This window comes from Aethalodelphis obliquidens, unplaced genomic scaffold, assembly GCF_003676395.1.
Source record: "Aethalodelphis obliquidens isolate GAN/ISIS:26980383/991018 unplaced genomic scaffold, ASM367639v1 scaffold35, whole genome shotgun sequence".
NCBI lineage: Eukaryota > Metazoa > Chordata > Mammalia > Artiodactyla > Delphinidae > Aethalodelphis > Aethalodelphis obliquidens.
In genome coordinates this window covers 7,214,718-7,242,484 of record NW_020837979.1, presented here as the reverse complement: position 1 = coordinate 7,242,484, position 27,767 = coordinate 7,214,718, and the positions used below count along the sequence as shown (strand labels likewise).

General features: G+C 37.2%; 1 protein-coding gene and 1 pseudogene across 20 annotated transcripts in view; one reads left to right on the top strand and one right to left on the bottom strand.

The window, feature by feature from the left end:
• TSGA10 (testis specific 10) overlaps positions 1-27,767 on the bottom strand; it is a 106,339-nt gene that overhangs the window by 76,672 nt on the left and 1,900 nt on the right. For 3 of the 20 annotated variants that reach the window (XM_027128849.1, XM_027128843.1, XM_027128860.1), the window contains exons 2-3: positions 17,128-17,256; positions 7,228-7,443 (exon numbers count right to left, since the gene is read on the bottom strand). Coding sequence is in view for 7 of the 20 variants with exons in the window: in XM_027128843.1 (XP_026984644.1) it covers positions 7,228-7,443; positions 17,128-17,256 (345 nt within the window). In the remaining 13 variants the exon portion in view is untranslated. Of the gene's footprint in view, positions 1-7,227; positions 7,444-7,899; positions 8,036-17,127; positions 17,257-18,826; positions 19,748-20,446; positions 20,752-21,165; positions 21,363-27,767 lie in introns of those variants that run through there. The other 17 variants (XM_027128853.1, XM_027128852.1, XM_027128847.1 and 14 more) reach the window with 15 other exon arrangements.
• On the top strand, positions 22,543-23,269 carry LOC113632044 (60S ribosomal protein L13a pseudogene; annotated as a pseudogene).

The following is a 27,767-nucleotide window of genomic DNA, read 5'->3' as shown; positions in this document are numbered from 1 at the left end:
AAAAACAGGAGCTGCTTAAAAATAAAAACATGCAGACAGTGAATACTTTATGAAAGAAAAGATAATCCACTCTTATGTTTACCTACTTTTGATGGTAAAAGAACCTAGAATGAAATGAAGCAGTTCCTTTAAATTGTCTAATGTTTTGTATAAAATACTAATTGATTTTATTTTGTCAAATTGCTCCTCATAAACTGGAACAAACTGTTAATACTAATTATAATTTTGAAGATGATAATGTAGAAGAGTCAAAAGAATGACTAGAATAAGTTTTCCCAAGTCACCATAGTCAGAAGTGATTGCTCTTTCCTCTGAATTCTTTTAATAGTTTAGTTCAATCTAACCCACAAAATACTTTTTGTATCAGTTTTATAACATTGTCTTAAAAGTCTTACAGTATAGCCACCTGCAATCATATATCTAGTCTATGACTAGATTGTACGTTCCTGGAGGATAGTGACTATGTTTTTATGTAAAGCTGTAACTCTCTTTGTTAAAAGTTGGCATATTAGTTTAATGGATTTCTCAATTCGCAAATCTCTCCCTTGTTATTCTAATCACAAATGTCTCCTGTTATATTTTAAATTTGAATTTTCTGCAATTATTCCTTCTCATTTGTTCTTTAGACCAAAGTTCTAAGATTTCTCTGGTAGTTATATTTTAGTTTATGATATACTAAGGGGTGTTATGGTATAGAATATAACTTACATACAGTTTGGATAAGGTTATATATAGTTTTGGATAATTTTGATAATTTTTCAATGCTTTAATGTGTACTACTATGTAGACACTAAAAAAAATGGATCTATACTGAATTATGTGCAAAGATGTCCATATATATTAAGTATAAAAACTCACACTGCCAAAAATTTTATCTAGTATGACACATTCTTGTAAAAAATAAATTCATACACACATATCCTAGATACAGATGGAACATAACCAATAAGTAAATTGCACAAGATAGATTATGTCTAGGTATAGCAAGGTGTGATTAACAGTACAAATTATTTTCTTCATTATACTCTTCTATTAGAAAAAAATGTATTACTTTTATAAAGATAAAAACATTAATGCTTATTCCATTCTGAAAAACAAACTTATAACTGGCTCAAATGAAAAGATGCCAGCCCAGTGCTTCCATTTATTTGACAATTGTTTAATGAGTGTCTACTATGTGTCTGACATTGTGTTATTTGCTGGCTATAGCAGTGAATAACACAGACAGAAACCTCTACCCTCATGGAGCTTACATTCTCATTGAAAAGAGAAAAATAAAAGATAATAGGTAAAGTATATATCAGATAGTCATTGTGTCATTCAAAAATATATAATGAGTACTCACATCTGTTCTATACTTAAGATTTTTTAAAAGGGAATAAAATAGACAAAGATCCTTGCCTTTGGACAGCTTACATTCCAGCTGGATAGACAACAAAAAATAAACCTGACGAATAAATTACATACTACATTAGAAAAAAAGAGCAATATCCTTAAGAATATTGGGAGTGTTTATGAAGGAATAGGCTGGAATTTTAAAGGGGGTGATCAGGGAAGTCCTCACTGAGGGAGTCAACCATGTAAAAATTCGGGAGAATATTCCAGGCAGAACATTCAGCTATAGCAAAAGGCAAAAGATTGTCTGCTAAATTCCAAGGAATAGTAAGGAGGTCAGTGTGGCTGCAGCAGAGGGAAGAAGGAGGAAAGTAGTAGGAAAGTGCTAGAGAAAAATGAATCAGGGAGAGAGAGAGGGAATAAGCATGTGTGGTTGGGGGTGTAGGTCAGAAACTGATACAGGCTTTACGCCTTTACGCCTTTACGCCTGATACAGGCTTTACGTCTTCCTCATAGTAGGTTCTGAAGCATTTTTGACCGAATCACATACAAAGTAATAGTAATGACAAGAGCTACCAGAGATCCAGTCCAATAATGGCCCCATGTTAATTAAAGATATAAACTGTATGAAGAAATAGTAACGATAAAATTGCAACTCTGTTTCTTCATATTTCACAAACTTGTGTTCAGTAATCTGGGAAACACTGCATTAAGTCATGAATGATAACAACTCAAGAAGAAAAGATCAAAGAAGGCTTACGGTTGTGGAAGCTTTAAAATATGTCCCAAAATTCTGATACTGTTTCCTTCGAAAGATGGAGCTTAATTTCTCTGCCCCTTAAGTGTGGTCTATACTTAGTGACTCACTTCTGAAGAACAGGATATGGTGGAAGTGACTGTATGTAACTCTTGAGACTGGATCATAACAGGCACTGGAAATTCTTCCTTGTTGTCTCTTTTGGATCACTGGCTCCAATGGGAAGCCAGATGCCATAAAGAATATATCAAGAGACTTCCCTGGTGGCGCAGTGGTTAAGAATCCGCCTGCCAATGCAGGGGACACAGGTTTGAGCTCTGGTCTGGGAAGATCCCACATGCCGCAGAGCAACTAAGCCCGTGCGCCACAACTACTGAACCTGTGCTCTAGAGCCTGCAAGCCACAACTACTGAGCCCACGTGCCACAACTACTGAAGCCTGTGCACTACAACTACTGAGCCTGCACTGTAGAGCCCACGAGCTACAACTACTGAGCCTGCACTCTAGAGCCTGAGAACCACAACTACTGAGCCCGCATGCCACAACTACTGAAGTCCGTGTGCCTAGAGCCCGTGCTCCACAAGAGAAACCATCTCAATGAGAAGGCCACGCACCGCAATGAAGAGTAGCCCCCACTCACCGCAACTAGAGAAAGCCCACGCGCAGCAATGAAGACCCAATGCAAACAAAAGTAAATAAATAAATAAACTTATATTTTTAAAAAAAGAATATATCAAACAACCTAGGGAGAGGTTCACATGTCAAGGAACTAAGCTTCCTGTCAAAAGCCAAGAGCCATCTGAATAAGTCATCTTAACAGCAAATCCTCCAGTACCAATCAAGCCATGACTGCAGACTGGCCATCAGCTCGATTTCAATTTCCTGAGAAACCATGAACTAGAACTACTTAGTTAAGCTGCACTTAAAACTGTGAGATATAAATGTTTGTTGTTTGAAGTCATTAAGATTTAGGGGTAACTTGTTACATAGTGATAGATAATACAATAGCAAATCCTCAAAACATTTTCATGGAATGAATGATGGAAGAAGTTACTCAGTGGACTTTAAAAATATGACTAAAAGTAAACTCTTCTGAGTAAATAAATTTAATACTATCTCAATTCTAGACAAACAGCAGTTTTAGCCTCAGACTCTACCTCCACATATCTAAAGAATAATCTCAAATAGTACAGGGACCCAAACATTCTCAGCTCTCAAATTAGAAATTCTCTTGTTTCAAGTCTCATCTCACAAATCAGACAAGGAATCTCTCCCCAGTGACTGGATGCCTAAACTGTACACCCAATGACTTCATGATGATAACAACACGCATTGGTATTCACATTCCCAGCACCTTTCACGCATCTTTCTAATCCCCATTCTACCTGGAACATCCCCTCACTGAGGTTGGTGTTTTCATTTCAGGGCATTTTACCAACACAAAGGACCTATTTCCATTTTGTCCTCTCTTTATTAACTTCCCAATGTTTTCCCTGCATCAGCAATGTTATCTCTACCCTAAGACTACAGTCCACCTCTTCTACAAATAGCTTTCCAATTCTCGAATACACCAAACATTCCAAATCATATATATATGGATATCTATTTCCTAGAAACACTCTTTTCTGAGCTAGGCAGAATTTCCATCTATGAATTTAATATTTTCAGTTTTAGGTAAATCCTAGCTCTTTTATTTTAGATGTTCTGCATTCCTGAAATTCTTCCTTTTGATAGCAGAGGATTCATCCTCAAAGAGTACTCACTCTCTCTAGAACATAGACCCTAACAACCCTTTAAAATTGATGACTTCTAAACCAGGCATTCTCTTTATGGGAATTTGGCCAACTAGGCTTCCCACAGTCTGGGAAGGAGTGCTGTTAATTTTAAATTTGAAGAAGAAAACAAGAAAGACATAATAAAACATCAATCCAGTGTTTTTTGACAATTTTTATAATTAAGACTGAACTCAATTTACCATTAAACTGTGAATGAATGATAACTATTATTAAAAAAGAAACAATACAAACAAAAAAGTTTGTTGAGAATGTTTAAAATAGTTAAGTTACTTTTAAATACCCTTCAAATACTTTGGTAACAACTATTACAAGATAAATAATTTGCAAGTTAAAAACAAATCATTCTTATCTACTCTCTCAAATAGTTCTCCTAAGGACCTCCTCCAGGCAACACAATCTTCCTCCGGGAAGATTGTGTCCTTATATTAAAGTAATAAACTTCATGTATTTAAATATTCCATTATTCAGACTTTTCATTAATACAGACTTATCCTTTACACACTCTAAATAAGTGAGGCTACTGTATGTAAACAAATACCATCCTAGTGTTCATTAAGTAGGTTCTTAGGTTTCAAATTACTGTAACAAATAATGTCTTCAATAACACTTAGGTTTATAGCCTGATCATTTAAGTGCTTTATCATATGCTACCAAGAGTACCATATAATATGCTTTATTAAATTATTATAATAAATAATATATTTTTATTTTATTATATTATATAATAATATATGCTTTATTATATATGCTACCAAGAGTATATTAAAAGGATGTGTATGAAATAACATGTAATAACAATTAGCTTTGGGAAACTACCATCTTACAGACACAATTTACTAATTTGGTGATTAATAAAATCAAGATGAATAAGCACATGTTATCATTTAAAATTTCAACAGGTTGTTTTCTGGCTTTCACATATACCATGTGTCTTGCCTGTAAGCCATTAGACAACAATGAGAAATCAAAGTCTTCATTTTATAGTAGTGTTTAAATTCCTAGTTTCTAAAGGTCATGGTAGGGTACTAAAATTTAATCAAGAAATAAAATGTTTATCAAAATATCATAAAGCTATAGTTATTAAAATAATACGGTAGTGGCATAGAAGATGGCAAATGAATCAATGAAACCAAATCGTCCAGAAACATATCCATGCACGTACAAGAATTCAGTAGCTGTTAAAATGGCGCTTTAAATCAGTGACTGAAGAAAGGACTATTCAACCATACCTCATACTAGAACAAAAAGAAATTCCAGAAGGATTAAAACTTTAAATATACATGTTAAGAATTCTTTAAAGAAAACTGTAGAAAATATTCTTGTAGTTCTTGAGGTGAGAAGGCCTTCCTAAATAAGGTTCAAAACTAGGTGGAGAGGGCTTCCCTGGTGGCGCAGTGGTTGAGAGTCCGCCTGCCGATGCAGGGGACGCGGGTTCGTGCCCCAGTCCGGAAAGATCCCACATGCCGCAGAGCGCCTGGGCCCGCGAGCCCTGGCCGCTGAGCCTGCGCATCCGGAGCCTGTGGTCCGCAACGGGAGAGGCCACAACAGTGAGAGGCCCACGTATCCCCCCACCCAAAAAAAAAACCTTAGGTGGAGATAGAGGGCTTTTAGGGCAGTGAAATTACTCTGATACTATAATGGTAGGTACATGTCGTTTTACATTTGTTCAAATCCATAGCATGTACAACACCAAGAGTGAACCCTAATGTAAACTATGGACTCTGGGTGATCATGATATGTCAATTCTTTTTTTTAATAAATTTATTTATCTATTTATTTATTTATTTTTGGCTGCATTGGGTCTTCGTTGCTGTGCACGGGCTTTCTCTAGTTGTGGCGAGCGGGGGCTACTCTTTGTTGTGGTGAGCGGGCTTCTCATTGCAGTGGCTTCTCTTGTTGTGGAGCATGGGCTCTAGGCACACAGGCTTCAGTAGTTGTGGCACATGGGCTCAGTAGTTGTGGCTTGCAGGCTCTAGAGTGCTGGCTCAGTAGTTGTGATGCATGGGCTTAGTTGCTCTGCAGCATGTGGGATCTTCCCAGACCAGGGCTCGAACCTGTGTCCCCTGCATTGGCAGGCGGATTCTTAACCACTGTGCCACCAAGGAAGTCCCAATATGTCAATTCTTTATCATAAAATGTAACAAATATGCCACTTTGGTGGGGGATTGTGGATAATGGGGGAGACTAGGCATGTGTGGGGGCAGGGAGTATATGGGAAATCTCTGTTACCTTCTGCTTCACGTTGTTATGAACCTAAAACTGCTCTAAAATAATAAAGTCTATTCAAATATATATTTTTAAATTTTTATTTATTTTATTTATTTTTGCTGCATTGGGTCTTTGTTGCTGCGCGTGTGGGCTTTCTCTAGTTGCGGTGAGCAGGGGCTATTCTTCATTGCGGTGTGCAGGCTTCTCAGTGCAGTGGCTTCTCTTGTGGAGCATGGGCTCTAGGCCCGAGGGCTTCAGTAGTTGAGGCACACGGGCTCAGTAGTTGTGGCTTGTGGGCTCTAGAGCGCAGGCCCAGTAGTTGTGACACACGGGCTTAGTTGCTCTGCAGCATATGGGATCTTCCCGGGCCAGGGATCAAACCTGTGTCCCCTGCGCTGGCAGGTGGATTTTTAACCACTGCGCCACCAGGGAAGTCTCATTCAAATGTTTTAAAAGGGGGTGGGACCTCAAAAAATAAAAGATCAAAACTCAGAATTCAGTAAAGATTGACAAATTTGACTACATAGAAATTTAAAAGCTTTGGTTTAAAAAAACCCACCTTTTTTAAAAGTGTGAATGTGTAAATTATAATTATATAATTATAATAAATTGTGTATGTGTGAAAACAGAAAAGAAGAATGGAAATATATATATATATACTTGTTGGTAGATACCTCTGCAGAGGAAAAAAGGATTAGGGAGAAAGAGAAATGTTCTATATACAGAACATTCCCATTGCTTTGAGTTTTTACTATGACTACATATTACTTAGGAAAATTTTTGGGTAAAAATTTTTAAAAGAAATAAAATGTGAAACACAAAACAATTTAATCCTTAGAATAGACATTTAATTACAATGTCAAATCTAAAAAACTTTCAAATGATGTAAATGAGAATGCCACTTTTTCCACTGCATTAATAACTATATGATGTTTAAAGTAGAATTAAAATCCTGATCAGTAGTTGGATGTTACCTAGACTTGTGGTGATCATTTCACAATACATACAAATATTGAATCATTATGTTGTACACCTGAATATAATTGTACACTAGTTGTACACTAATATAATGTTATATGTCAATTATACCTCAATTAAAAAAAAAAACCTGATCAGTGATCAATCTAATACCTTTGCTTCTTCAAGTTCCTTGTTGGCAGTATCCACCACAGACTTTTTCTCTTTTTCTAGTTGCTCTGCTAGTTGGTCAATTTTAATCAGTTCTTGACAAAGATGCTCATTGTGGCTGGTTAAATCCTCTATTTGACTGCTTACCACCTCCTTACCATCCAAGAGTTTCCTAACACATTCTTCCAAGCCATGATTTGTCTGTTTGAGATCTTCAATCTGTTACAAGTAGAAAGAAAATCATCAAATTAAACTATTTCCTTAGCTTCCCTCTGAGGAGAACAACTAGGTGACTAGATTCAGGAAGGGAGGTTTGCTTCCCTGGCAAGGAGACTTAACTATATATCTTTTTTTACTTTCTGGATTTTGTACCATGTGACTGTGTTACCTATCTGAAAAAAATATACTAAGTGAAAATTTAAAGGTTTATAGCTATAATTCTCAAAACAATTTACAGCTTAATAACAAAAAAAACACTTAGTGTTGATATTTAACAAAACTATTAGAAAAATTGCCAAATATTTATATCTGCAGAAAAGAAACCAGTCTTGAAATTATTTAATTTAAATAATTAATATCATCAATTAGGCATTCTTTAGAATTAAGTTTCTAACTACTGTCATCAAAATATGTTAACTCTTTAGAAAAGTCCTTTTGAACATATCAGTAACTTACTTGACTAAGCTAAATACCAAATCAATCAAGTATCTGCTGACTTATGCGGAGGACCACAGCTTTCTTTCCTAGCCCACTATCAAACCATCAATGGATGAAGAAAAGGGCCTTTTCTATCACGAAGGTATCCAAATGCCTTTAAAGGAAAAAAGATATGTTATACCGATTGAATAATGATAATATGTCAAGAACTATGTTAAATTCAACAGATACAAAGATAGGTTAGCTATCTGCCTCCGAGAATGTATTGTTTACTTGTGGAAATACATATACAGTATATTAAGTGCCGTAAGAGAAATATCTGAGATAAAGGGGTGGCACAAAGCCCTTTTCCACAGGATTTGTCTCTCACTGTATATTTAACAAATATTTATTGAGCATCTACTATAGTCAAGGCACTGTGTGTGCAAGATGTGAAAAGACAGAAGAAAAAAACAGTCTTGGTCTTTAAAGAGCATCTAAAATTGCTAAATCTCTTATGTAACATTATTCTTAGTTCTAACATTATTTTTGCTGTAACCTTGCCCTTTTCAAGTAACTAGAGAGAGCTCTTTCCAAACCATCAAAATCAACAAAGTTTTCTTTAAAAATATAAACTTTATTATTTATCACTATATAAAGAAATATCCTAGAGGTCATGAATTATATATAACTAACTATACCACAATGACATTTATTATACTCAAGAAGCACAATAAAAGCCATTATTTTAATCCAATTCTCACTTTGGTATTTTGTAAGGCACACTAACTTGTGAGATTTACAGGAAAAGAGTTTAAATTGTCAAAACCAGGAGACAAAAAAAAAAAAACTTGAAGAATTTTTTAAAAAGCAAAAAGGCAAACTGTAAATGCACTTATTTCTGTAGTTGAGCCTTTTATCACAACCAGGCTGAATTTCAGCAATACCTCTTACTCTCTTCTTTTTTGGCATTCTCCCAACTACAGCTAAAAATTCTTTGAAAATGCAGATTTGAAGTAATTCCTGTAGCCTTATGGTGCTTCATTACACTGAGAATAAGATGAACAAATACCATTTGTGGTCCCAGGCCTACTGCCCTGTCCAAGCCCTCTCCACCATCTCCAATATACACCTAAGCTCTAGACATGCTGTAAGAAACTTGCTAAACTCATTTTAAAACCTGTTAGGAAATTTATTGAAAATGTTATATACTATATCACAGAACCCTCTCTATAAGAATCCTCAGGGGGCTTCCCTGGTGGCGCAGTGGTTGAGAGTCCGCCTGCTGATGCAGGGGACACGGGTTCGTGCCCCGGTCCGGGAGGATCCCACATGCCGCAGAGCGGCTAGGCTCGTGAGCCATGGCCACTGAGCCTGAGCGTCCGGAGCCTGTGCTCCGCAGCGGGAGAGGCCACAACAGTGAGAGGCCCGCGTACCATAAAAAAAAAAAAAGAATCCTCAGGGAAAACTTCGCTCAGGTCTCAATTTCAGAAAAACATGTGCTTCTTTTGTATACCTGGTTTGTTTTTATTCTTTGTACCGTGAATTACTTTACAATTTCCTTGTTGCTTTTGCCTGTAGTAATTTTAAAGAAATCTGCAGCTCACCTCTAGCAACTAGTACAGAAACCATGCAATGATTTCCTGTTTGCTCTTCTTATCCATGCTTTCACTGTTTCTTTACTTTCCCGCACTCTTATTACCTCTTTTCATTACTAGCATTTTTTTTAACTATAGGGATAAACAAACTTCAATTTATCTATCTTTTTGTCTTTGTTCATGGCTTCAACAGGGCCACGTCTCTGAGCAACAAGAACATGCTAAAAATGTTTCCTGACCTCCCACCAGGAAAGGTTACACGCTTTTCTTCTCTGGGCTCCCATACAGCTTCTTATATATTTTTATCTTAGTATTTTATAAGATGTGTTATAATCATTTGTTTCCCTGTCCCTTCCACTAAGTTCTAAGCAACTTTAAAGGGATCATGTCTCTAATTTCTGTATCAACATACCTCTCCTTTCTGTATCATTTATTATATATCTAGCACATGATGCTCAATTATTAAATGAATAAAACAAATACATTATAAATAAATAAATGAACACTTCCCTCACCTTGACATCAAGCCCCACTTTTACTTAATTCCAAGACACAAGTACTTTAGAAGAGGACGTTACAAAGGATGTGGGCTTTGGACTGAGGCAGACAGGTTTAAATCCTGCTGCAGTTCCTCACCAGTCACTTAACCTCAGACAATTTACCATATTTTCTTGATCCTAAGAGATGCATCTGACTTCAGAAAAAAATAAATGGAAGCTTCTTGAGTTTCATCTGTTAAATGGAGAGAATACCTACAATTTTCAGGGTGTAGTTAGAGAGATATAAAAGTTCAAGTAAAATTTTTGGCAGACAATAGGTACTCAAAAAGTAGCTTTTATTTAACAAAGAAAACTTGCAAAAAAAAAAACCTTTTTATTTTGAAATAACTAAAGGTTCACGGGAAGTTGCAAACGTAGTACAGAGGTTCATGTGCCTTTAACCTGGTTTCCCCAAACAGTTACATCTTAAATTACAGTAAAATATCAAACCCAGAGATTTGACATTGGTACAACGTGTGCCTATTGTTCTACACCATTTTATCGCGTGTAAAATGCTGTAACTACCACCTCAATAAGACACAGAACTATTCCATCACCACAAAGATCACCCTCCCGTTACTCCTGTATAGTCACAGCCTTCCCTCCCCACCCATAACTCTTAGCAACCACTAATCTCTATAATAATTTTGCCATTTTGAGAATGTTACATAAATAGAATCATGTGATAGAGATCACAGTATGCTATCTGTTGACGGTGGCTTTTTCACTCAGCACAGTGACCCTGACATCTAAGTTGTTAAGTGGATCAACAGTTCATTCCTTCTTATTGCTGAATAATATTTCATGGTATGGATTACCACGGTTTGTTTAATAATTCACCAATTAAGGGAAGTTTTAGATGTTTCCAGTTTGGGACTATAACAAATAAAGCTGCTATGAACAACTGTATAACTGTATACAGGTTTTTGAGTGGACATAGTTTTCATTTCTCTGGAATAAATTCCCAAGAGTGCAATTGCTGGGCTGTATGGTAAATGTATGTTTAGTTTTTTAAGAACTAAACTATTTTCCAGAGTAGCTGTACCATTCCCCATTCCCACCAGGAATGTATCAGTGATCCAGTTTCTCCTCATCCTTGCCAGCATTTGGTATCATGACTATTTTTTATTTTAACTGTTCTTAACAGTGTGCATTGTTATCTCATCATGGTCTTAATTTGTATTTCCCTGATGTTTAGAAAAGATGAACATCTTTTTATTTGTCAACAATACAACCTCCTGTGAAATATGTCTTTATATTCTTTGTTCATTTTCTAACTGGATTGTTTGCTTTTTACTGTTGAGTTGTGAGAGTTCTCCACATGTTCTAGATACGATTCCTTTGACAGAAACAGGGGTTGTAGCTTATCTTTTCATCCTATTAACAGGGTCTTTCACAAAGCAAAAGACTTAAATCTTGATGAAATTCAAATTATCAATTTTCTCTTTTATGAATCACACTTTTGCTGTCATGTCTAAGAACTCTTCAGCAAGCCCAAGGTCCTGAAGATTTGTTCCTATGTTACCTTTTCAAACTTTCATAGTTTTATGTTTTACATTTAAATCTATGATCTATTCTGAGTTCATTTTTGTATAAGGTGTGAGGTTTAGGTCTAGGCTCATTTTTGTTCCTAAAAGATATCAAATTGCTCCAGCACATTTTGTTGAAAAGACTACCTTTCTTCATCAGATTGCATTTGCACCTCTGTCAAAAATCATTTGGCTGTATTCGTGTAAGGCTATTTCTGGATTCTCTATTCTGTATCACTGATCTATGTCTGTCCCTCTAGCAACACCATACAGTCATGATTACTGTAGCTGTATATTAAGTTTTTAAATCAAGGAGAATGACTCTTTCCACTTTGGTCTTTTTCAAAATTGTTCTTTGCTGGGATTTTGATGGGAATCGTATTAAACTTGGATATAGATTTGGAGAGAATTGATATCTTACTATGTTGAGGCTACCAATCCCTGAATATTTGTTTAGATCTTCTTAGATTTCTCTTATTAGCATTCTGTAGTTTTCAGAATGTGAGTTCATACTTATTTTGTTAGATTTACATCTAAGGATTCCATTTTCTATTTGAGTGATTGTAAATGGCATGTAATTTTTAATTTAGATTTCCACAGGTTAATTGATAATATACAAAAATACAGGGCTTCCCTGGTGGTGCAGTGGTTAAGAATCCGCCTGCCAGTGCAGGGGACACAGGTTCGAGCCCTGATCCGGGAAGATCCCACATGCCGCGGAGCAACTAAGCCCGTGTGCCACAACTACTGAGCCTGTGCTCCAGAGCCCGCGAGCCACAACTCCTGAAGCCCAGGCACCTAGAGCCCGTGCTCTGCAACAAGAGAAGCCACTGCAATGAGAAGCCCGTGCACCGCAACGAAGAATAGCCCCTGCTCACCACAACTAGAGAAAGCCTGCGCACAGCAACAAAGACCCAACGCAGCCAAAAAATAAATAAATAAATACATTTAAAACAAAAATACAGTATGTTTGTGTTGTATTCTGACCTTTTGAACTCATTTATTAGTTCTAGTTTTTACACTGTAGATGGTATGAGATTTTCCAGGAAGAAGATCATGTTATCTATAAACAGGGATAGTTTTATTTCTTCATTTGGGTCTGAATGCCTTTCAACCTAGCTATATCATTATATTTGAAGTGAATTTCTTATAGACAGCATAATGCTAGGTCATGGTTTTTTAATCCACTCTGCCAATTTCTAGCTTCTAATTGGTGTATTTAGATTACATATATTTAATGTACTTACTTTTATGTTAAGATTCAAGTGTGACTTTTCTGTTGTTTTCTGTTTTGTTTTTTTTTTTAATTTTTCTTTCTGTTTTGTTTTACCCACTTTCCTCTGGGTTACTTGAACATTTTTTAGAATTCCAGTTTGAGGTATCCATAGCAATTCTGAGTATAACTCTTTTTACAGATTTTTAGTGGTTGCTCTAGGTGTTTCATTATATGTTCATAAGTTATCACAGCCTACATTTTACCAGTTCAAGTGAAGTGCAGAGACCTTACCTCCCTTTACGTCCCTCTACCCTCCTTTATTAATAAAATAATTCTTAAATATTTCCTCTACATGCACTGAGAACTACATTCGACAAACATAATTTAGAAAAGTAGAAAAGGAAATTCGATCACGTTTACCCATATTTTTGCTCTATATGTTGTTCCTCCTTCCTTCCTATTCTTCCAAGACTACTCCTTTTACCACTTCCTTCCTTGTTAGAGAAATTCCTTTAGATATTCTTTTAGGGTAGCTTTGCTGGCAACAAATTCTCAGTTTTCTTCATCTGAGAATATCTTAATTTTCCCTTCATTTCTTACTTTTCCCTTCATACTTTTCTAAATACAGAATATGCACTGGGTTGACAGTTCTTTTCTTCCAACACTTGAAAAATGTTGCGCCACTTCCTTCTGATCTCGTTTCCAGACCTGCTGCCATTTGAATTGGTGCTCCCCTATAAATAATGAATTGTTTCTTTCAGGATTTTTTTTGTCTTTAGTTTTCAGTTTGAATATGAAGTGTCTCAGTGTAGATTTCTTTGGGAGACTCCTGGTAGCTTTTCACTCACTTTCTTTCATTTGTTTATGTCTTTTGCCAAATTTGGGGACTGTTTAGCCATTATTTCTTTGAATATTTTTTCAGCCCCACCTTCTCTTACCTCTCTTTCTGGGACTCCAACAATCCAAATGTAGATCTTTTGTTATATTCCCACCTGTCCCTGAGCCTCTGTTCACATTTATTCAATCTATTTTCTCTCTATTGTTCAGATCAGGTAATTTCTTTATTTCTATCTTCATGTTCACTGATTCATTCTTTTCTCCTCCTCTTCATGTTTTTGTTTGAGAACACTGAGTTTTTAATTTCAGTTACTGTATTTTTTTAAACTTTTTTATTGTGGTAAAATAGAACATCATAAAATTTACCACTCTAACCATTTTTAAATGTAAAATTCAATGGCATTAAGTACATTCACAACATTGTGCAACCATCCCATATCCATTTCCAGAACTTTTTCATCATCACAAACTGAAACTCTGTACCCATTAAATAATTATCTATGAATTTTCCTACCTCATATAAGTGGAATCATACAATACTTGTCCTTCTGTGCCTGGCTTATTTCAATTAGCACACTGTTTTCAGGGCTCTTCCATCTTGTAGTCTCCTTTCAGAATTAAGGTTGAATAATGTTCTATTGTTTGTACGTACCCCATTTTGTTTATCCATTCATCTATCGATGGAATCTGAGTTGTTTCCACCTCTTGGCTATCATAAATAATGCTGTTATGAACACTGGTGTACAAGTATCTGTTTGAGTCCCTGCTTTTAATCTTTGGGGGATATTCCTAGGAGTGGAATAGCTGGATCACATGGTAATTCTATACTTAACTTTTTGAGGAATTGCCAAAATTTTGTACTATGCTTAAACCATTTTACATTAGCAATGCACAAGAGCTCCAGATTCTCCACATCCTCACCAACACTTGTTATTTTCTGCTTTTTGATAATAGTGGTCCTGATTGGTGTGAAGTGATATCTCATTGTGGTTTTGATTTGCATTTCCTTAATGACTGGTGATGTTGAGCATCTTTTCATGTTTATTGGCCATCTGTATATCTTCTCTGGAGAAACATCTATTCAAGTTTTTTGCCATTTTTGAATTGCGTTGTTTTCGGGTTTTTTGTTGTTGAGTTATAGGATTTCTTTATATATTCTGGATATTAATCCCTTATCAGATACATAATTTGGAAGTCTTTTCTCCCATGTATTTTTTTAATAGAACTTACTTTTTTTTAGAGCAGTTTTAGGTTTACAGAAAAATTGACCAGTAAGTACAGAGAGTTCCCACATACCCCTTCTCCCCCCTCCAACTCACCTCAGTTTCCCCTTATTTACATCTTGTTTTAGTGTGGTACATTGGTCACAATTGATGAGCCAACATTATACATTATTATTAACTAAAATCCAGAGTTTAATTAGGGTTCACTCTTAGGGTTGTTGATTCTGTGGGTTTTTACAAATGTACAGTGACATGTATCCATCATTACTGTATACAGGATAGTTTCACTGCCCTAAAAATCCCCTGTGCTCCCTTCACCCCTTCCTCCCTCCAAATCCCTGGCAACCAGTCATCTTCTAATGTCTCTATGTTTTGTCTTTCCCAGAAGCTCGTATAGTTGGAATCACAGAGTATGTAACCTTTTCAGATTGGCTTTTTTCACCTCACAATATCCTTTCAAGGTTCCTTCATGTCTTTTTATGGCTTGATAGCTCATGTCTTTTAATCAGTGAATAATATTCTATTATACACCACAGTTTGTTTATTCTATTCACCTACTGAAGAACAGCTTGTTTGCTACCAAAATTCCACTTGCCTCTACTTTATATCTTTTATTTCCAACAGGCTGTTTGCTACCAAAATTCCACTTGGCTGTACTTTATCTGTTTGTTTCAAGCATGCTCAAAATTACTTGTTGAAGCATTTATATGATGGCTAATTTAAAATCCTTGTCAGATAATTGTCATATTTTATTCATCTCTGTGTTGGCATCTCTTGATTGTCTTTTCTCATAGAGGTTGAAATCTTCCTGATTTGGGGGATGAGGAGTGTTTTTTCCTTTTTTTTTAATTGAGACCTCATAGTCTAAGACACCGACTCTTATCTTTCAGTAGGCTTCCTGTGACACCGCTCCAGCAAGAAAAGGGGGACACTGCCTTGTTACTGTTGGATGGGAGTAAACGCCCAATTTCTCCACTAGGCCTCCTTTGACACCTGGGAAGGGTGGGGCTCCTCGTGACGGCTAGGCAGGGATGGGACTTCGGGCTCCCCACCAGGCCTCTGCTGATATCACCAGAGCTGGAAGAATGGAGGCTCCTTATTACCGCTCCCACGTATCCTCCACTGCCACTGTGGGTGGGTGGACTTGTTACTGTTGGAGGGTGGTAAAGGTTCTGACTCCGCATTAGGTCTCTTCTGATATCATCCCAGCAAAGAGGAAATGGGGCACCTCTTACTACCAGGTGGCAGTGGACTTCTTGGCTCCCCATGTGGTCTCTGCTGACAATATGGGGTTGGGGACTTCCTTACGTCCTGAATGACACAAAAGTCTTGGTTCCCCACTCAGCCTTCTTTGATATCACCCAGGTGGGATGGGGGCCTTGTGGGGCAGGGTGGGGGGATGAGGGAAGGATGGGGTTCTTTGTTATAGCATGAGAAGGGTGGATGTCTGGGCTCTTAGCCTTTGCTGGCAGGAATGGAGCTAGTTTTTTTCCCTGGTGTCTGCTTAAAATGGACAGTTCTTGTCTAAGAGTAATCTGCCTTGCTAGATTGCCCAATTCCTAGTCCTTCAGCTAGAAAGGGATGGCTTTTCTGAGACCTTTATAAATCTGCACCCATGATTTCTGGTTGCCAGTTTTTCCAGTACTCTGCCTGGGATATATGGAACAAAAAGAAAAACCAGGAACTCCCTAACATGTCCTAACATTCATTGTGTGCTGAGGTCTCTAGCCAGTCTTCCTTCTTCCCACCTTTCAGAGTGTTCTTATGCTTGTTTTATATATAATATTCAGGGTTTTTAGCTGTACTTAGTGGGAAGAGTAAGGAAAAGTAAGTCTACTCCATTTTCCTAGAAGAGGAAGTTTCTTTTAATAGCCTTTATTAATAGCTATACCACAGGTCAGACACCAGGAGAACAGAAACAATAATGAACTTGGGAGTTCAGAGAACTGGATTCAAATTCTAGCTAACGTGGGAGTTCAGAGAAATCCTAGCTCTGTCACTCATTAGTTAAATATCATAATTCTTTAGCCTCTTGGAACTTGGGCTTCCACATTGGTAAAATGGAAATATCATCACAATTTCACAAAGTTGGGATGATTAAGTAAGATTATGTACTTGAAAGCATCTGATACAACACCTGGGATATAGTTTTCACTCACTAACTCTGAATCTATGTGTTTCAAAATGGTTAAGATAAAAATGGAATGATTTTAGACCCATACAATTTAAATGAGCACTGAATTGGTATTTATTCTCTATCTTATTTTAATATAGGCTCCCATCCCAAATTAATTTAGGGAAATATGCAGAGAAATTAAATGTAACCTGTAACTTCAGTGAAGAAATGAATTTGTCTTGATTTCTCACTTCTTGTTCTAGTTGGAGAATATTCTGGTGTTTTTCAGCTTCAGAAACTGGAGCCCCTAGATCAAAATCATGTTCTTTGGTGGTAACCTAGTGGAAGGAATGGGAATAATATAAAGACAGTCAGGTTTAAAACAGCTTTGTGATTTCCCACAACAATCATAATTTTGAAAATTAACAACATTCAATTAAAAAATTGTTTTTAACCTGTTCCACCAGCTAAAAGGACTTCATCAACATTTACTTTCTTAAAACTTTATATTATAAAACTTCTTCTGTGTGTTTTCCAAATATGAAACTATAGTATTGAACATGCTTTTCAAAAAAGACATACTCCACTCTATCTAAGGGAATATGGGTCAGCAGCAAATTAAGTGGTCTACTTCCAGGGCTATGATGTTCACTAGCTACCTGTTTATTGTTATTTTTGTATATTAACAAAAAGGTTTGCTACCCATATCACAAAGGGCTAATTTCCCTAATATATAAATAATTCCTATAATTAAAAAAAGGAAAAGAAATACCCTAATATAAAAATTGGCCAAGAATATGGATATTTCACAGAAATGGCTTTTAAATAGACTTAAAGATATTCAATCTCACCATTTGGAGGAATACAAATTAAAACAACACTGGGATACCATTTTTTAACCATCACATTGGCAAAATCATAAAGTTGGATATATAACTTAGCATTCTGTGGCAGTGTAAATTGACACAGTATTTATGGAAAACAACTGGGTAAATCTAGCAACATTACAAATGCACATAGCTTCTTTACAAATAATTCCATTTCTCAGAATTTTTCTACATACATATTTGCACATGTGCAAAATAACAGTGTTAAAAGCTTTCTCACTTTAGCATACTACACATACTACTCTTCACTGTGCTTTTTTTACTTGACTATGTATCTTAGAAACTGTATAATTTAAGGAAATAATTTTTCTTTCTCTGAATCAAGGCTACCATTACGTTAAGAGAGAATTTGCTACAAGCAAAGCAGCACAGATGCTATGCTCCAAAATCTAGTGCTTGGGAAATTAAGGCTCAGGATCACTGACCTTGTGTTAACACCCTGTACAACCCAGCCCTTAGCAGTCCGACAGGTTTATTTCCCTTTTTCCCTTTCCCTAAACAAGACACAAATCTGCTTTTTCTGTTCTCCAGTCCAGCAGTTCCTGCCTCTCCTGGAACTTCAGCATTAGATCTCACAAAGCATTTCTAACTATGAATTGTTTTAGGCCTTTATGGGTTAGGCTGAAATCCTAACTACCATTTCTTACATAGTTTCTGTTGAAAAATGTGTTCCTAGTTATAAACATGTGACTAACTATAACTGAATCAAATGACTCCTCACTATAGCAGTACTTTTCAAATTTTAGTAAACATACGAATCATTTGGGAATCTTGTTAAAATGAGATTATTACTCACAGTAGGTCTGAAATACTGCATTTCTAAAAAGCTGCTCAGCGATCCCTATTTGGCCAGCACACAGACTACACCTTGAATAGCAAGGACCTAAAATCTAAACCTGCCTAGCATACAGAGTTCTTCATAATTTGGTCCCTTCCTACTTCTTCAAATTTACCTCCTACTTGACACCTCCAAGAACCCCTCTATTAAAGACAAACTATTCTACACCTTCTTTATACATACATTCAGAAACGTATTATCTTTTGTTCATGAGCTTTGCCCTCACTCTTTTCTCCACTGAAGTAAAGACACTTCTAAGGCTCAGCTTGAATTCCATATTCTCTAGGAGGTTTTCTCTGTCTTCTCCATCGAACAGTGATCACCTCTTCATTGAGACATCCAAATATCTTGGTAATAGAACAATTTATGTAGCTATTTACTTTTTCTGGATATGTCTTCCTCACACAGTTATTAGAATCTTAACAAATAATATCCTAGAGCTCTCTGTATTCCATCAATCTGCACAGTTCTTTGACTAACAGGAAGGTGTCAATACAAATTTGTAGAGGTTGGTAATGAAGCAGTGTACTAAAGCGGATAAAATGGAACCTTCCCTCTTTTTTTGGTAAAATGAACAGTCACGTTTACTATCAGTCTAGTCTAGAAATCAGAAGTATAAAGAGACCAAGAGTCTACCTGACAATTGTGAGCCATCATATTAGAGCTGCGACTTTCCCTACACTAACTTTGAAGGCAATAAAAAGGGAGAGAAATCAGTGTATCTGAAATGCCCATGCCTGGCATGCCAGTTTCTCCACCTCAGGCTACCTGAATATCTTCCACCTTGCAGTGATCTCTAGATGGAGCTTTGAATGGAACTTGTGTTCCTGTACAGATCTCAGAGAACGCAAGTAAAGTACTTTGTAAGCAGCAAATTGTCATCATAAACACCCAAGCTAGAATCACAATCATTCTCAACGGGCAAGCAACACAGCATAGTGGTTAAGAGCATGTTCTTTAGCCTCAGACTGCTTCCGTTCATAATGCCTGTTCTGCCCCTTCTTAGCTGCATGACCACAGGCAAGTTACTTCTCTGGCCATGGCTTCCTCATCTCTAAAATAGAGATGAAAACAGTACTTGCCTCATAGAGTTGTTGTGAGGATTAAATGAGTTATTATATGTAATGCACTTAGAACAGTGCTGGCAATAAATAATAACTGCTATATATATATTATTATTATTTACAATTACTATTATTACTAATTCCTCTCACTGACTCAACTTATTTAATTGGCCGTCATGTCCTACTGATCTTTTCACTAAAATCTCTCTCAAACACATTTCTTCCATCACTACTATCACTGTTTCAGTTCATACTATCAGATTGTAATATTTATTCACTTACCAAACAAATTTATAAACAGTTAGGATAAGGATGAACCAATATTAGATTGGGAAGCTAGAAAGATAGAAAACAAATAAAAACTTACAATTTCAAGGGGCTTCCCTGGTGGCACAATGGTTAAGAATCCACCTGCCAATGCAGGAGACACAGGTTCGAGCCCTGGTCCACGAAGATCCCACATGCTGCGGAGCAACTAAGCCCGTGTGCCACAACTACTGAGCCTGCATTCTAGAGCCTGTGAGCCACAACTACTGAGCCCGTGTGCCACAACTACTGAAGCATGTGCACGTAGAGCCCGTGTTCCCAACAAGAGAAGCCACCACAACAAGAAGCCTGCGCACAGCAACGAAGAGTAGCCCCCACTCACCAGCAACCAGAGAAAAGCCCCCGTGCAGCAACAAAGACCCAATGCAGCCAATATAAAATAAATTAAATTAAATTAAAACAAAAAACTTACAATTTCAAGCCTCAATGAATCTAGGGAAGTCCAAAACAAATCAGAAATTACAGTACAGTATGATTCGTGCCACATACATGTATGCTAAGGGAATACAGGACTACAAAAAAGTATTTCTGACTTCTACTTCCCCCCAAAGACTTAGCATATATTTTCCATGTTCCCTCCAAACTATGAACATATCCCTACTGGAGCACTTAACACATTATATTGTTTATTGGATGTCCAAAGCCATCACAACTTAACATGTTAAAACAGACCTCTTGGGCTTCCCTGGTGGCGCAGTGGTTGAGAGTCCACCTGCCGATGCAGGGGACACAGGTTCGTGCCCCGGTCTGGGAGGATCCCACATGCTGCGGAGCGGCTAGGCCCGTGAGCCATGGCCGCTGAGCCTACGCGTCCAGAGCCTGTGCTCCACAATGGCAGAGGCCACAACAGTGAGAGGCCCGCGTACCACAAAAAAAAAAAAAAAAAAACAGACCTCAATTCCCCCACCTGCACTTCTACTCTCAACCCTGCCTCCACCATGTTCCTTCCCAGTCTTTCCCATGTCACATGGCACTGTCATTTGTGCAGTGATCAAAGTCAAAAACCAAGGTGTTGTCTTTGTTTCCTCTTTTCCTGAACCTCATCAAATCCATCAACAAGCCCTTTGGATCTACCTCCAAAATATATCCCCAATCCATCATCCACTTCTGTACACTTTTATTATCACCTACTTGGTTCAAGTCACCATCATCTCCCACATGGATTACTGCAATTGTCTCCTAACTGGTCTTTTTCCTTCTACTGCTGCTCCCTGCAACCTGTTTTCCAAACTGAAATCAAAACAATCATTTTAAAATAATGAGATCCTGCTCAAAACACTCCAATGGCTTCCCACTGAAATCAGAATAAAAGTCAAACTTTTTTTTTACTTTAATCTCTAGCTTACAAAGGTAGCTCATATATTTTTTTTCTTTTTTCCTTTAACATCTTTATTGGAGTATAATTGCTTTACAGCGTTGTGTTAGTTTCTGCTGTATAACAAAGTGAATCAGCTATATGCATACGTATATCCTCATATCCCCTCCTTTTTGCTTCTCCCTCCCACCCTCCTTATCCCACCGCTCTAGGTGATCACAAAACACCAAGCTGATCTCCCTGTGCTATGCAGCTGCTTCCAAGTAGCTATCTATTTTTCATTTGGTTGTGTATATATGTCCATGCCACTCACTTCATCTCAGCTTACCCTTCCCCGTCCCCACATCCTCAAGTCCATTCTCTATGTCTGCGTAGTTATTCCTGTCCTGCCCCTAGGTTCATCAAAACCATTTTTTTTTTAGGTTCCATATATATGTGTTAGCATATGGTATTTGTTTTTCTCTTTCTGACTTACTTCACTCTGTATGACAGTCTCTAGGTCCATCCACTTTACTACAAATAACTCAATTTTGTTTCTTTTTATGGCTGAGTAATATTCCACTGTATATATGTGCCACATCTTCTTTTATCCATTCATCTGTCGATGGACACTTGGGTTGCTTCCATGTCCTGGCTATTGTAAGTAGTACTGTAATGAATGTTGTGGCACATGACTCTTTTGAATTATGGTTTTCTCAGGGTATATACCCAGTAGTGGGATTGCTGGGTCATATGGTAGTTCTATTTTTAGTTTTTCAAGGAACCTCCATACTGTTCTCCATAGTGGCTGTATCAATTTACATTCCCACCAACACTGCAAGACGGTGGTTCCCTTTTCTCCACACCCTCTCCAGCATTTATTTTTTGTAGATTTCTTGATGATGGCCATTCTGACCAGTGTGAGGTGATACATCACTGTAGTTTTGATTTGCATTTCTCTAATGATTAGTGATGTTGAGCATCTTTTCATGTGTTTGTTGGCAATCTGTATTTCTTCTTTGGAGAAATGTCTATTTAGGTCTTCTGCCCATTTTTGGATTGGGTTGTTTGTTTTTTTGATATTGCGCTGCTTGTATATTTTGGAGATTAATCCTTTGTCAGCTGCTTCATTTGCAAATATTTTCTTCCATTCTGAGGGTTGTCTTTTCATCTTGTTTTTGTTTTCCTTTGCTGTGCAAAAGCTTTTAGGCTTCATTAGGTCCCATTTGTTTATTTTTGTTTTTATTTCCATTTCTCTAGGAGGTGGGTCAAAAAGCATCTTGGAGGCAGCTGCCAAAGATGGCGGAGGGGCAGGTCCTGGTTCTCGATGGCCAAGGCCATCTCCTGGGCTGCCTGGTGGCCATGATGGCCAAGCAGGTGCTTCTGGGTCAAAAGGTGGTGGCTATGTGCTGTGAGGGCATCAATATTTCTGGCAATTTCTATAGAAACAAGTTGAAGTACCTGGCATTCCTCTGCAAGCAGATGAACACCAACCCCTCCCAGAGCCCCCTACCACTTCTGAGCCCCCAGCCTCATCTTCTGGCAGACAGTGCAAGGCATGCTGTCCCATAAGACCAATCAAGGCCAGGCCGCTCTAAACTGCCTCAAGGCGTTTGATGGGATCCTGCCACCCTATGACAAGAAAAAGAGGATGGTGGTTCCTACCGCCCTCAAGGTTGTGCATCTGAAGCCTATGTGGAAGTTTGCCTACCTAGGGTCCCTGGCTCATCAGGTTGGCTGGAAGTACCAGGCAGTAACAGCCACCCTTGAGGAGAAGAGAAAGGAGAAGGCCAAGATCCACTACTGGAAAAAGAAGCAGCTCACGAGGCTATGGAAGCAGGTCGAAAAGAACACAGAGAAGAAAATTGACAAATTCACAGAGGTCCTCAAAACCCATGGATTCTTAGTCTGAGCCCAATAAAATTGACTGTTTATTCTTAATTTAAAAAAAAAAAAAGAAGAAAAAGAATCTTGCTGTGATTTATGTCAGAGTGTTCTGCCTATGTTTTCCTTTAAGAGTTTTATAGTGTCTGGCCTTACATTTAGGTCTTTAATCCATTTTGAGTTTATTTTTGTGCATGGTGTTAGGAAGTGTTCTAATTTCATTCTTTTACATGTAGCTGTCCAGTTTTCCCAACACCACTTATTGAAGAGGCAGTCTTTCCTCCATTGTATACTCTTGCCTCCTTTATCAAAGATAAGGTGACCATATGTGCATGGGTTTATCTCTGGGCTTTCTATCGTGTTCGATTGATCTCTATTTCTGTTTTTGTGCCAGAACCATAATGTCTTGATTACTGTAGCTTTGTAGTATAGTCTGAAGTCTGGGAGCCTGACTCCTCCAGCTCTGTTTTTCTTTCTCAAGATTGCTCTGGCTATTTGGGGTCTTTTGTGTTTCCATACAAATTGTGAAATTTTTTGTTCTAATTCTGTGAAAAATGACTTTGGTAGTTTGATAGGGATTGCATTGAATCTATAGATTGCTTTGGGTAGTATAGTCTTTTTCACAATGTTGATTCTTCCAATCCAAGAACACAGTATAACTCTCCATCTGTTGGTATCATCTTTAATTTCTCTCATCAGTGTCTTATAGTTTTCTGCATACAGGTCTTTTGTCTCTGTAGGTAGGTTTATTCCTAGGTATTTTATCTTTTTGTTGCAATGGTAAATGGGAGTGTTTCCTTAATTTCTCTTTCAGATTTTTCATCATTAGTTTATAGGAATGCAAGAGATTTCTGTGCATTAATTTTGTATCCTGCTACTCTACCAAATTCATTGATTAGCTCCAGTAGTTTTCTGGTAGCACCTTTTTGATTCTCTATTTATAGTATCATGTCATCTGCAAACAGTGACAGTTTTACTTCTTCTTTTCCAATTTGGATTCCATTTACTTCTTTTTCTTCTTTGATTGCTGTGGCTAAAACTTCCAAAACTATGTTGAATAACAGTGGTGAGAGTGGGCAATCTTGTCTTGTTCCTGATCTTAAAGGAAATGCTTTCAGTTTTTCACCATTGAGAATGATGTTGACTGTGGGTTTGTCATATATGGCCTTATTACATGTTTAGATAGGTTCCCTCTATGCCTACTTTCTGCAGAGTTTTTATCATAAATGGGTGTTGAATTTTGTCAAAAGCTTTTTCTGCATCTATTGAGATTATCGTATGGTTTTTATCCTTCAGTTTGTTAATATGGTGTATCACGTTGAATGATTTGCATATATTGAAGAACCCTTGCATTCCTGGGATAAACCCCACTTGATCATGGTGTATGAACCTTTTAATGTGCTGTTGGATTCTGTTTGCTAGTATTTTGTTGTGAACTTTTGCATCTATGTTCATCAGTGATATTGGCCTGTAGTTTTCTTTTTCTATGACATCTTTGTCTGGTTTTGATATCAGGGTGATGGTGGTCTTGTAGAATGAGTTTGGGAGTGTTCCTCCCTCTGCTATATTTTGGAACAGTTTGAGAAGGATCAGTGTTAGCTCTTCTCTAAATGTTTGATAGAATTCACCTGTAAAGCCATCTGGTCCTGGACTTTTGTTTGTTGGAAGATTTTTAATCACAGTTTCAATTTCATTACTTGTGATTGGTCTGTTCATATTTTCTATTTCTTCCTGGTTCAGTGTTAAAAGGCTATACCTTGCTAAGAATTTGTCCATTTCTTCCAGGTTGTCCATTTTACTGGCAAAGAGTTGCTTGTAGTAGTCTCTTAGGATGCTTTGTATTTCTTCAGTGTCTGTTGTAACTTCTCCTTTTTCATTTCTAATTTTATTGATTTGAGTCCTCTCCCTCTTTTTCTTGATGAGTCTGGCTAATGTTTTATCAATTTTGTTTATCTTCTCAAAGAACCAGCTTTTAGTTTTACTGATCTTTGCTATTGTTTCCTTCATTTCTTATTCATTTATTTCTGATCTGATCTTTATGATTTCTTTCCTTCTGCTAACTTTTGGGGTTTTTTTGTTCTTCTTTCTCTAACTGCTCTAGGTGTAAGGTTAGGTTGTTTATTTGAGATGTTTCTTGTCTCTTGAGGTAGGATTGTATTGCTATAAACTTCCCTCTTAGAACTGCTTTTGCTGCCTCCCATAGGTTTTGTGTTGTTGTGTTTTCATTGTCATTTGTTTCTAGGTATTTTTTTTATTTCCTCTTTGGTTTCTGCAGTGATCTCTTGGTTACTTGGTAGTGCATTGTTTAGCCTCCATGTGTTTGTATTTCTTACAGTTTTTTTTCCTGTAATTGATATGTAGTCTGATAGCATTGTGGTCGGAAGAGATACTTGATACAATTTCAATTTTCTTAAAAAAAGTCAAACTTTTTAAGGTCCTACATGATTTGGCCCCTGCCTTCACTTCCCTAAATAGACCTACTACTCTCTTCTTTGTTCACCCCCCAGGTTTATTGGTTTTCTTTCTGTTCCTCTACTGTGCCAATCTCATTCCACTCTGAGGCCTCCTCCCTTGCTTTCCCTCCGTCAGGAACATTCTCACCCCCAAGCCCTTGACATGAATGGCTCCTTCTTACCCTTGGCAATTTGGCTGAAATATCAGAGCATCCTCCCCAACCTCTTACCTAAAGTAGCCTCTCTCCTACTCACTCGCCCATTAGGTTATCACACTTAACACTATTTGAAATTATATCACTTATTTCTTCATTTGTTTATTGTTTGTCACCCCCCACCAAATGTAAGCTCCAAGTGATCTAGGCTCTTGTCCAGTCACTGTTATATCCCTAATGCCTAGAAGAGTGCCCAGCACAAAGTTGGTACTCAATAAAACATTTCCCAAATAATGAATTTTGATGATTCAAACAAGGTAGTTTCAATGGTAGGAGGATGAACAAATGAATGAGTAGTAAAGAAAAAGAAATAGAAAGTGTAGATTTCTTTTACAAAGCATGATTGTGAGAAGAAAGATAGAACAAAATTTGGGAAAAGACCAGGGTTGTTGAAGGGCCAACAGAAGAGGAGAAAAACTTGCTTCTTAATTTCCTCTATATCAAGGACCCCTTTCAGAATTAAGCAAAAGCCCTAGGTCGTTACCCCAGGAAAATGCAAACACATACAAAACTTTAAAAACAATTCCAGGGGGTTCAAGAACTCCCCAAATTTCTTGTACTCCAGGTTAAAAATTCTTACCAGTATAAACACAATGACGATTCCTAAGACATGGGTTAATTTTAACTAAAGGAGAAAGGCCAATAAGCTAGTAAGAGAAAACCCAGGTAAAGGGTGCACACTGTGCTTTGAGACAAGACAGAAAAAAGCAAGGTCAGGTAACGATTTAGATAAGAAGGGGCAGAAATCTGAAGAAGTTCCTGCCTGGCAGAATTTTAATTTTTCAGTGAAACAGGAGTTGAGATCACATGCTAAAAAGTATCATCAGTGCTGAGCAAAATATAATATGTGCTCAACAAACGTCTACTGAACATTTTGATAGAATAATTGAAAATACTGGAGTATCTTATATAGGATTTTGAAATCTGGTTCCACAAAAGGTCAACTTGTTTTCTTTTTAGAAAACTGTCTCCAAAAGTTTAGACTGAAAGACACTTTGAAGTAGGAGGGAATAGCTTCACTAAGAGAAGGATGTAGAAAACCACATAAAATTTTATGAATAATTTTGAGGTGGGTTCTGTATTTATAAAAAATAAGTGAATATATGTTTTGGAAATTCACTTCAAACAAAACAGTAAGGTCACTTGTTTAACCTTTCTTAAAAAGAAATAATCTCTCCAGTCACTCCATCCAAACCAAAGCTCCTCAGTTCTCTTCAATCCAGACTGTACTGTGAAGAAATAACTTGCCCTTTTTAAGGAGCATAAAACAATGGCCTTAGGAGAAGAATCATTTATCAGTTCCTCTTGGAAACATAAGAAGGGGGTCAAAGAGTTGTTGTCAAGAGGCTTTTCAGAACCAAAGGAATTTAATACAGACTGACATAAATAGCATAACTAAGACAAACAGAACTACCTTACTAACCAGCACACTTCCAAGAGATTATCATGGGGTATGTGTACAAGAAAATTCACAGCAGTGTTCCTCATATTCACCAAAAAACATAGAAACCCTAGTGTCCACCAACAGTAGGTAAATTGTGGTATACTCTTACAATGGAACACCAAACAACAAACTAACTACAAGCAATAAAAAGGATCAATCGTAAAAAGAATGTTGAGTAACATTGTTACAACAGCAAACTTTGCAAAATACAAAGGAAAACTTAGTACAATCCCATCTACCTAAAGTTCAAAAACAAGCCAAACTAGGAAGTGCATGGTCACATACAAAGATGGTGAAACTACAAGGAAAAGCAAGGAAGTGGCTATCATAGAAGTCATGAAAGGGAACAAGGAGGAGCATGTGATGGGAAAAGGGAATGAATAACAACACCTGCTCTAACTGCCTCTGTATGTGGAGTACTTTTAAAAGCAAGTGATCATAGG